The sequence below is a fragment of the Antechinus flavipes genome, chromosome 4 (assembly GCF_016432865.1).
Source record: "Antechinus flavipes isolate AdamAnt ecotype Samford, QLD, Australia chromosome 4, AdamAnt_v2, whole genome shotgun sequence".
In the NCBI taxonomy this organism is placed as follows: Eukaryota; Metazoa; Chordata; class Mammalia; order Dasyuromorphia; family Dasyuridae; genus Antechinus; species Antechinus flavipes.
In genome coordinates this window covers 113,924,768-113,936,744 of record NC_067401.1, presented here as the reverse complement: position 1 = coordinate 113,936,744, position 11,977 = coordinate 113,924,768, and the positions used below count along the sequence as shown (strand labels likewise).

The following is an 11,977-nucleotide window of genomic DNA, read 5'->3' as shown; positions in this document are numbered from 1 at the left end:
TACCTCAATTGAGCCCTCAGAGCTGCCTAACAGTTTTTTAATTAATCACTTATGAACTCACTAGTTTCTCAAAAAGTTTGGAACAACATGAATTTGGTATTTTACATTATATACTTACTAGCTGTGTGCTCCTGGACAAGTCAATTAACTTTTTGAATTCTAATTTTCCTCAGCTGAAAAATGTGGATATTACTACTTGTACATCTAATTATTTTTATTTTTAATTGATTTTAACATCATCTTCATTTTAAACAATATATAAATTTAATCATTTAATTACAATTTTATTGGAATATTTATTTAAAATTTAAGTATTTAAATAAATTTAAATCACCTTCTTCCCTTTATGCAATATAGAGTAATATACTTATAATAATAGTAACTTACATTTGTGTAGTTTTAATATTTGCAAAGTGCTTTACAAATTTGATCCTCACAGCAATCCTGAGAAGTAGGGACCATTATTATCCCCATTTTACAGGTGAGGAACCTGAGGCCATGAGATATCTGCTAAATGAATTGCTCAGGAACACAGCTAGCAAGTGTCTGAGGTTGGATCTGATCTCAGGTCTTCCTGATTCCAGGTCCAGTTCAACCAAACCAAATATCTAAAACAAGATAATAGTGTTCCACACCCATTGTCTTCTGACTCTAAAAAGAAGGGAGGTCACAGGACCTATTTCACAGAATGGTTGCAAAGACTGCCAACCTGAAAGTGTTAGAAAACTGTCTGGTTGAACGAAACAAGATCCACCTATGCCACTGGCATCTTTTGGTGGAAATCCCAAATGAAAGGTGTACTTCCATCATGGGGAAGCCCAACTCTCTGGCTTTCTCTCCTTCCAGAAACATCACCAATGGTGTCACACATTGTCTCTGGGACATCTCTGTTCATCTTCCCAACCTATAAAGCCTACTGAGCTCACAGAGTTCCTCTAGACCCTTGTGCTTCCATGAGGTTTATGTCTCCAAAGCCTTTGGGTACATATTGAAAAGTAACAGGGCATCCCAGAGATGCCTGGAGGAGGGCAAGAAAGGGAGGGGAGATGGGGACATTATCAAATTGGTTAAAATCTAGCTGAGAGAAGTGAATGCAAGGGATAATGTTGTTTTTAAAAATTACCCAGGCATGGGCTCTGTCAATAAAAAGTTATAAAGGAAAAAAAAAAATCTAGCTGAGAAGGTGAAAGCTGCCTCTATCTGCCCCAGGGGGCTACCCAGCAGACAATTCCAAGGAGGAGACCACAGAGTGCTAGGTCTAGAATTAAGGAGTGTAAACTTGATCTTAGAGAGCTACTTAGATAGCTATGAGACCCTGCTCAAGTCATTTAATCTTTCTTTGCCTCAGTTCTCTCAACTGTGTAATGAGGATAACAGCAGCACCTATCTCCAATGACTGTCCTGGTGATCAAATGAGATAATACTTTAAAACTCTTAGCAAAGTGCCTGGCAATAAATGCTTCTCCCCTTCCTTTCTCTTGGCATGACAAATGGGTCCACTTTAATTTTCCTGTTCAATGAACAGTAGTTTACATTTATTCATATTTTCCTATCCTTCTCCTGTACCACACTGCTTTAGGCAAAATACATGGACTGATAGAATTTATAAAGATAACATTATAGAACAATTTCTTCCCCCTTTCCTCCCTTCCCCAATCTTATCTTCTTTCCTTGAGCATAGTTATCTCTCATGTGTCCATCCAAATCAGTCTTCATCTTTGTTTACTTTTTTTTTTTTTTTTTGCTGAGGCAATTGGTGTTAAGTGACTTACCCAGAGTCACACAGCTAAGAAGTATTAAGTGTCTGAAATCAGATTTGAACTCAGGTCCTCCTGACTTCAGGGCTGGTGCTATACCCACTTTGACACCTAGCTGCCTCCCTTGTTTACTTTTTGTAGTAATAGATTATTAATTATCCATGTTGAAAAAGCCCGGACTTCATAATTAGAGGACCTAGGTTCAAATCCTACCTTTGCCACATGTCACTTAATCTCTCTCAGTCTCAATAACTTTAGATATTCAATGATTTCTTTTCATTCTAAACCTATGATCCTGTTTCTCTTCTCCTTGTGTTATCACTGATGTTGCCATCAGGTCCTTTAGTTCTCTTGGGTCTCACAGGCTTTTAACCACTTGTGGGAAGGCCTGATGTTCAGATTCAGGAATTCTAAATCTTTTGGAGACTAGAGAACTTGACAACTCTTGAAGCCAGACTTATCCACAAGGCTGGAAATGTCCATTCTTAGGATTGCTAGTCTTTGATGTGTCCTCAGAAAAGAACATAGCAAGTAGACAATAGTATCCAGAAACTGGAGGTCTGAAAACTTCCCATTCAAGATTACCTGGGCAAGCACAGGCCCCTCACCATGTGCTCTCCCTGCAAATTGCCAATTTTTTTTTTTTTTTGGTTATTATCAGAGAAAGGGAGAAATCTCTTTACCCCTTTTCCACCTTATTGTACCTAGATATGCACAACTACTTTGTATTTATTATTTCATTTTCTTTGTCTTTATATTCTTAATACCTAGAACCATGCCTAGAATACAGTAGGCTTAATAATTGTTTTTAATAATAGTAACTCCTAGAAGATAGGGATTGTTTGGTTTTCATCTTTATATTCCCATCAGTTAATATAGTACCTGAACACATCTAAAAGCCATTTAATGTTTGTTGATAGCTATCTACTAGCTTTACAAGACTTACTGACTTCCTTTTCTGATTTTTTCCATGATCTCTTTTATGTTACTTCCTGTATATGTCATTCTTAATAATATAAAACATCCTGCTCAGGTGTGCTGCATCTTTCTTCACTGACCTTTGAAGGGCCCATATGTTTGAATTTTCCACAATTTCTGTGTCCCATAATTTGTTGCCATATGGCATTGAGGGGAGAATACTGTTAAAAAGGATGGGTCAGCGCTTAGTAAATGTCTGCTGAATGAATGAAGTTTGGTCACAGAGTAACCATAAACGTACAACATTCATTGGTCCAATATGTATAGACATACAATAGAAAAAAATTTTTTTCAGAAAATAAACAAATTTGGGACATAAAGAGCTAGAGTAGGTAGAATAATGACAAGAATCCTAAATTTTAATCAAGAAAACTTAGGTTCCAATCCTGTATCTGATAACTGTGACCTTGGACATTTCCCTTATTTATAAAATTATTTTCTTGGATCAGGTAATAATCTAAAATCCCTTTCCAGCTCTAAATCCCCTAATCTATAAATAACTATAAATAAAAATTGGGAAAGTTCTATCTTTTGGATTGGTTTCAAGGAGGGCAACTTTCTCCTTCATTTCATTTCTTTTTAGATTTCTATTAATATTAATAATAATTTGAATCAAACTCCCATTTGTATATCATTTTAAGGATAGAATATTCAATTTCAGATACATGATGTATTATTATCACTGGTTTACAGATGAAACAACTGAGACCAGGAAAGGATAAATGACTCAGGACTATTGAATTAAATAAATAACTCAGAATTATAAAAAGTGAGATTTGGAAGGGACTTGGATCATCTACTTGCGTCCACAGTCACAAAGCTATAAGTGAGCAGAATGTAAGTGCTTAGCGTAGTAACTCCACATAGTAGACACTTAATAAATGGAATTGAAGTCAGATTGGAGAATCTGGATTGGCCTTTCCTTATTCTCCCCAATGATCTATCTCTATCCCTGTTAAAATTAATGTCAATATATTTTGTACTGTCTAGAACCCAAGTTGTATTCCCCAGCATAATGAAACCTCCTTGAAGAAAGGGACTGCTTCAAATCAAAAAAACATGTTTTATGGGCCTATGTGCCAGGCTCGTGTTCAGCACTGATCAAAGAAAGACAAAAAAGACAGTGCTTCCCCTCAGGGGTTCTAATGATGAGACATGAAAACAGCCACATATTAACAAAATATAGACCAGATAAATTCGAGATAATAAACATTCAACATAAAATCTTCTGTTGACGAGATTAAGGAGGGCCGGGAAAAGTTTCTGACAGATGGTAAGACTTGAGCTGAGCTTGAAGAAAGGCAGAAAACAGAGACAAGAAAGAGCGTTCCTGGTATGGGAGACAGCCAGAGGAAATGCCGGAGTCTGGGGATGGAGAGTTTTTTTATCCTTAGCTTGCTGGCACAGTGCTTGCTCGACGCACAGTAGGTGATTAATAAATGCTTGTTGGATTTTATGCGTGAATTCTACGTGGAAAGCTATTTCCTCCAGATCTACAAACCGAGCCTGATTTAAATCACCTGCACGTACTACTCAGGTAGGCGGCAGCCACTTAGGAAGCGCAGAACAAACCCGTAAAGCGCCCCAAAGACCGGGGAAGCGCGCATGCTCGGCGGAGCAACGAGGGGAAGGGCCACAGGCGCGCGCGCACATTCCCCGTCTGCGTGCGCGCGAACGGCTCTGGGCTTCCTGGGTCTGGAGGAGGGGGACGCGGCGAGGTGAGGCACGAGGCCACGAGGTGAGGGATAGGAGGTAGGGCACGGGGACCCGGAGGTGGGGGAAGGAGGGGACGTAGCTGGCGGTCTTCGGCGGGTGGGGGCGCGGGGTCTTGGGCCGAGGAAGGCGTCGAGGCCGACGTAGTGGAAAGAGCGGGGAAGCACGCGTGGTCACGCAGCGACCGCGCCGGCGGGAGTAGAGCGGAGGGGGCGGGGAGGGGCGGGGCAGGTTGGAGCAAGCCAGCGCGCGGGAGCTCCCTGGGAGCAGCTCACGCGACCCCGCTGACCTCCCAGCATTCCATTCGCTGAGGACCTTTCCCCTCTGAATTCTCCCTTCGCGCTGTCAGCCTCAGTTTTTCCATCTGGGGAATGGGAGCCTCCCATTTCTCCCAAAACTTACCTATACTCTTGCCCTACCCGTGTGACCTTGGGCAAGTCACTTAACCTCTTAACCTGTAAAGGGAAAAGTTGGGACTGGTTGGCCTTCATCCTGCTCCACAACTATGGCCTTATAACTTTGTAATAAAAATGACTATATATAGTGCTTTATAAAAGGTTTGTAAAAACAATTTACCAGTATTTTCTCATTCGATCCTCACAACAGCCATGGGGCATATGCGGTAATTTATTTATTTATTTATTTATTTATTTATTTGCATTTTACAGGTGAGGAAACTGAGGCAAACAGGTTTAAGTGACTTGTCCGAGGTCTCCTCGTTCAGACATGTTGGAGTCAGGTTCACTACTAATTCTAGGTCTGGCACTGTATTGTAACCGCAGTATACAATTGTAACCCTTATCAGGGTAGATTCCGCTTCCTGAATTCAAATCCAGCCTCAGACACTGTGGGCAAGTCACTCAAATCTGCCTTAGTTTTCTCATCTGTAAAATGGGAATGATAATAGCGTCAGTGCCCCCTCCCCCTCCCCCTCCCCGACCCCCCCAGAATTGTTATGAGGATCAAAGGAGGTAATAGCACGGTATTATAGAAATGTTGCCTATTATTATTATTCATTCAGGGAAATGTTTAGTGCCTGCAATTTGTTAAGCTATTCAGGGAAGAGTCAGTAGTCAATAAGCATTTATTAAATACCTAGTATGAGGTCACCTAGTTGATGAAGTGGATAGAGAGTTGGGCCTGGAGTCAGGATCTGACCCTGGGCAATTTACTTAACCCTGCCTGCCTCAATTTCCTCATCTGGAAAAGGAACTGTAAAAGAAAATGGCAAACCCATTCCAATATCTTTGCCCAGAAAATCCCAAATGGCCTCACGGAGAGTTAGACACAGCAATGAATGTGGATTTTTTAAGTTTGCAAGGCATTTTTCTTTTCTTTCTTTTTTTTTTTAAATTATAGCTTTTTATTGACAAAATATATGCATGGTTAATTTTTCAGCATTGACCCTTGCAAAACCTTCTGTTCCAACTTTTCCCCTCCTCCCCCCACAGTTATCTTGCTGCACAAGAAAAATTGGATTTAGAAAGAAGGTAAAAATAACCTGGGAAGAAAAACAGAAATGCAAAGAAACAATAACAGAAAGAGTGTAAATGCTTTTTGTGGTTCACACTCATTTCCTAGTGTTCTTTTGCTGGGTGTAGCTGGTTCTGTTCATTAGTGAACTGATTTGGATCCTCTCATTGCTGAAGAGAGCCGCTTCCATCAGAATTGATCCTCAATTATTGATCCTCAGTATCATTGTTGAGGTATATAATGATCTCCTGGTTCTTCTCATTTCACTCAGCATCAGTTCATGTAAGTCTCGCCAGTCCTCTCTGTATTCATCCTGCTGGTCATTCCTTACAGAACAATAATATTCCATAACATTCATATACCACAATTTACTCAACCATTCTCCAATTGATGGGCTTCCATTCATTTTCCAGTTTATAGCCACTACAAAAAGGGCTGCCAAAAACATTTTTGCAAGGCATTTTTCAGTGTTACATATATTATACTACAATATACTACTTTGGGGTGAGTGCTACACATGAGGAAACTGAGGCTTGGGAGGGTATGCGAATTGCTCACTTGGGACATGTCTGGGGTAGGGTTTGAGCTGAGTTCTGGAATCCCAAATCCAGCGTTCTGTTCACACATTTGTTAAGCGTGTCCTTGGACCTGGCCTCTGCTGCCTGCTGGGCTTCTAAGTTTTCTGAACCAGATTAAAATATAACTGGGAAATACTGAAATAGAGAAAATAGAGAAATATACAATAAAACATAGATAATGTTAATATGTGATTTTCTGAGTTGATGTGCAACCTGTAGAGATTTTTATGTAGTGTTTATTGGTCCTCTTTCCATTTTAATTTGACCCCCACAGACAATGGTGGAAAGAGTAATGGATTTGATATTAGAGGACCTGGGTTTGAATCTTGGTTCTACTAACTGTGTATGTTATGGTATGGGGAAGTGGACTAGAGGAGCTTCGTCCTGCTACTCTATGGCTTGAGGAGTGAAGACTAAAAGTGCCTCCTTGATGGATCCTCGGCTCTGCTGTGGGGGGTTAGGTCATATCTCTGGTACTTCATGAATAAGAGCCTCTCTGATAGGTGGCCAGATGGTGATCAGTGGGGATGGAGAGGCTGCTGTCTCTGATTTTTCTATAGGAGCTACTTCATCAATTCCAGATCATCTTTCCATCTGAGGTTCTTTGCAGCCCTTGTGTCCTGGATCCCTTTTGGCAGAATTTGGTCAAGTCCTTTGAGAATCATATTTTTAAATGCACAAAAGAAATTACATAGGATTACAAAGGAAATCAATGAGCTTGGAATACAGTTTATTAGTTTAAAAAAAAAACACCAAACTCCCAGACTTCAGGTTGAGAATTCTGGATGTGAAAGGAACAGTATTTGAACCAGATAAGCCTGCATTTAATTGTTGGGCTGGATGATAGTCAATCAATAAAAGAGACATCCTTTATTTACCCCTGAAGACCTGCCCCTCTTGGAAATCCATCCAGTTGATAAAATCAATATGGACAAATCAGTTTAACAAATATGTGTGTTACTTGCTTGTACAACAGATGTGTATATTATATTCCTACTACTGTAGGAGCTGAGGACATAAGGCTAAAACAAAAAACCTTGCCCTCAAAGATTTTACATTCTATCAGGTGTAGACATTTATAGTAATAAGTAAATACTCTTAATGGGGGAAGGGGAGAAGCAATGACTGATGAAATGGGGAAGATGAAGAACGGTTTCTTGTAGGAGATGGAGACTTTGAGCTGAGTCTTGAAAGGAGCATAAGATGCTAAATGCCGAAGGAGGATAAGGATTGCATTCTAAGAGTGGAAGATACAGCTTGTGCAAAGACTTAGAGATGGGAGGTGATTAGCAGATAGTTAATCCTGGAAAAAGGGAGTAGGTCAGTTTGGCTAGAATAGAGTATATGTAGGGGTTCGATTTGAAGGAAATATGGAAAAATCCACTGACACCCATATCTTTAGATTCTAGTAAAAAGTTTGCATCTCCTTTTCCTTTTCTGATGGGTTGCTCTCCAGTCACTTCTATCTCAGTGCCTTCATTTCCTGGTGAATAATTGTCTTCCAACTGTGGAAAAGTACTGGACTTGGAATCCAAAAGACTCATCCTTGTGAGTTCAAATCTGGCCTCAGACACTTCCTTGCTGTGTGACTCAGGCAAGTCACTGAATCTGTTTGCCTCAGGTTCCTTATCTATAAAATGAGCTGGAGAAGGAAATGGCAAACCACTCCAGTACCTTTGCCAAGAAAACTCCAAAAGAATTCATGAATAGTTGAGAACAACTCAACACGTTTATTAAGTAGTGCTGGAGGGTAGGTACTTGGCTAGATGCTCAAAATACACAACCAAAAATTAAACACTGCCTACCCTCAAGGATTTATATTTTGTCAGGGTGACAAAATGACCAGATATAAGTACATACAAAATGACTACAGTGATTTGCTAATAATTTGGGCAAGCCTGGGGCTGGCACCCAGGAATTCTGGTTCTTATTCTGTTAGCCTGGACACTTCTTCATCTGTCCTTCTTTTCCCTCAGCTGTATGCCACCTGCAGTGACTTTGTCTGTTTCTAGGATTGCCACTTTCCCAGGGATTTGTTGGCTTCCACTAGGATCAGACTGTGAAAGAGACTTCCCACGTGGAGGACCACCAGAGCTGTAGCCTCTGCCGGTGTGGGAATGGACAGATTGGGTTCCTTCAGTAGTAAGTATGACTTCAGCTGACTCTTGGTCACATTTAGGACCATCATCTGAGGGCAGGAATGAAAACTATTGTGCATTTGTAAAGGCCTTTTGTACATCTGATTCTGAAATGGTTTGAAGTGTATCAGACCAGATAAAAATCATACATATTTCTGTTCATTGCTTAATCCCTGTAAGGTAGTGATAAGATACTCTTGTTCTGAAATTAGTGGAAAATCCTGCAGAAAACTACCAGACTATGAAGCTAGAATGGTCATCTGAAAGCTTGAAATTATTTTTCCTTTTTTTTTTTTTTACTAGCAATTTTCTTATTTTTATTGTTATATTTTGTTTTTATATCATATTTATTTTTTCTTTTTTATTTTATTAATGACATATATATTTATAAAACATATGCATGGGTAATTTTTTCAACATTGACCCTTGCAAAACCTTCTGTTTCAAATTTTCCCCTCCTTTCCTCCATCCCTTCTCCCAGATGGCCGGTAGTCCAATACATATTAAATCACATTTATTTCTTAAACTAATCTTCCTCTACTTACACTTAACTAGTCATCCTTTGTAAAAGATTTTAAAAGAAAGGAAAAGATCACAGGTCAGTAAAACTTATCGATACATCAACATAGACATATTGCACAGACAGCATGTACCATTACATAGCCATAGTCCCCCACCTTGGCAACAAAAGGATAAAAGCATTTTCTCAGTTCTCTGCAGCCAATCTTGGTCATTAGAATTATGTGATGTTCATTTCGTTTGTTCCTATTTCAAGTTCAAATCTTCCTAAACCTTAATTTAGAAAAAATGTTATTTTTGCACAAAAAACCTTGATTTAATATATATATATATATATTTTCCCCTCAATTACGTGCAAAGACAATTTTTAACATTCATTTTTAAAAATTGAATTCTACATTCTCTCTTTCTCTTCCTCCCATTTCCCCTTTCCTGACATGGTAAAGATTTGATATAGGTTTTATATGTGCAAACATGCCAAACATAGTCATATTAGTCATATTGTAAAAGAAGACTAACCAAAAAAGACTCCACCAAAAAAAAAGTGAAAAATAGTATGCTTTGATCTGCATTTATATTCTATAGTTCTTTCTTTGAATATTGATAGCATTTTTCATCATGAGTCCTTTGGAACTGTCTTAGATCATTTTATTACTGAGAATAGCTGAGCCATTCACAGTTTATCATTGTATGGTATTGCTATTACTGTGTATAATGTTCTCCTGGTTTGCTTACTTCTTTTTGCATCATTTCATTTAAGTCTTTTCAGGCTAAACCTTGATTTTAAAAAGCAGTAGGATTTCTTTGATGAATGTAGAGAAATGTGGGAAGATTTAGATTTCTGAAACTTTGTAACAGAGTGAAAATACATAATCAGAAAAATAATAAATACTCAATGACTACAGCAATATTAATGGGAACATCAATAGCAATGAAAATCAACACTGTATAATTATAAAACCCAAACTTTTTCCTCAAAAAATAATAAGAAAATGTTTCCTTTTTTGGTTGCGTTAGGGGACTGTGAATATGGAACATTTTATATACTGTCAGGCTTAGCTTGTATATTAGTTGTTTTTAACTAATTTTTTTCTTTTTTTCCCATCTTTGTCCTTTGAAGGAATGGCATGTTGTGTGGTGGAAAGAAGAGAGATATACTTTAAAATTAAAGTTATGTTAAAAACCAGTAATAAAATTTTACCAATAGAATCTCTCAAGACATAGCCTGAGTGATATGCTAATGATATACCAGTGATTATAACATGCTAACTGAAGGAAAAAGAAAATGCCTCTTTTTAGATGCAATTTATTATTTTTTTAGAATCTAGACCTAATAACTACAATAACAATATAAATCATTATTTTAAGAATTTGCTTTTATCAGAATGAGTTCATGTTCTACTGGTTTAGATCCCAGTTCTTCCATGTCTTGAATAATTTGATGAGTTTCTGTGGCTAAAAACAATTCATCAGCTACTGGCCAGCCCTTTTTTGAGGAGATTCTTTGAATTTCACTAGACTGGTCCTCAGACACATATATAGCAATCCAGTTCTGTGTTGGGGAGACCTTTTCAAAGATAGAACTCTACTAATTTTGCCTTTAAGAACCTAGGGTCATATCTATATCACAATGGGACTTTGGAGTAAGATTTAAATTAAGGAATCAAGCATTATTAGCAATAATATTTGTTGGATAAAGGAAAGAAATCTGTAAGAAATTATCTTCTTGGTTAAATTCAGGCAGTTTCTTTCATTCAGAAAATTTCTCTTTTTCCATTCCTCTTCCCCATAGTTTCACAGTAAAATATTCTTGACATTTGAAACATAAAATTCTGTTATTGCATTTGGGGGATTCATTGGGCCAAGAGTTGGAAAAAGGCTTTAAGAATGATCATTTCTATTCTCTTGGCAGTGTTTTTTCAAGGAAATTCCCATTCAGTCTCTTTCTAATTCTGTCTGTCTCCTTTTGAGGGTTATTCTACTTTCTTAAATGACTTCAACATTGAAAATTCATCGAAAAAGCCTCAGATCTTGGGTTAAAAACCATCAATATGACTTTGAGCAACTTGCTTTACCTCTTTGAACCTCAGTTTTCTTATCTGTAAATTGAGGGATTTGAACTCAATGTCCTCTGAGGTCCCTTCTAGTTCTAAATTTGTGCTTCATGATTCTGAAACCTGACTCAAGAAGAATAAGCAGCCATATATAGGAAAGGTATAATGGACCAAGGAAGAAAATTATTTTGGATTTAGTAAAAAACAGCCTTCTTTGGCAAACTATTGGCCTCTGCAATGAAGTGTTAAATATTTAATGCATCATCCATCCTTAAATCAAATTTAATATGAGATGAAATTGGGCACAAAATTGTCTCATTGGGTTGTGAGTTCTCTGTTACTAGAGGCATTCAAATAGGCCATCAGATTACTGGTTAGGATGTTGTGGGTAGTAATCCCTACATCCAGTAGAAAATTGATTGAATAAAACTTGAGCTGGATAAGCTCTGAGGTCCCTTCTCTGATTCCATACCATTCTATTCTTATGCATGGATTTGAAGGTCTTTATCAGAAAGGCATATTTCTTTCCCAGTCATTTTTCTCTAGAACTTCATTTAGAAACATCATGACTAGGGGGTAGTTGGGTGTTAAGCAGAGTTTTCTGGGCTTCAGGTGGTAAATACTACATTAAAAACCTCTCAAAACCATGCCCCAGGTTCTATAGATTCCTTTCATTTTCTTCAGAGCTTATGTTTTCTCAAACTTTTATCCTCCATTTCAGAAAACAACCTTTTTTTTTTTTTTTTTTAAATAACTTTTTATTGACA

At 38.0% G+C, this 11,977-nt stretch overlaps 1 protein-coding gene across 3 annotated transcripts in view; it reads left to right on the top strand.

Annotated features, from left to right (window-relative positions):
- The first annotated feature begins 4,393 nt into the window (after nucleotides 1-4,393).
- TADA2A (transcriptional adaptor 2A) overlaps nucleotides 4,394-11,977 on the top strand; it is a 65,869-nt gene continuing 58,285 nt past the window's right edge. For 2 of the 3 annotated variants that reach the window (XM_051994065.1, XM_051994063.1), the window contains exons 1-2: nucleotides 4,394-4,473; nucleotides 8,512-8,641. In XM_051994065.1, the coding sequence (XP_051850025.1) occupies nucleotides 8,617-8,641 (25 nt within the window). In that variant the 5' untranslated portion in view covers nucleotides 4,394-4,473; nucleotides 8,512-8,616. Of the gene's footprint in view, nucleotides 4,488-8,511; nucleotides 8,642-11,977 lie in introns of all 3 variants that reach the window. The other variant, XM_051994064.1, reaches the window with a different exon arrangement.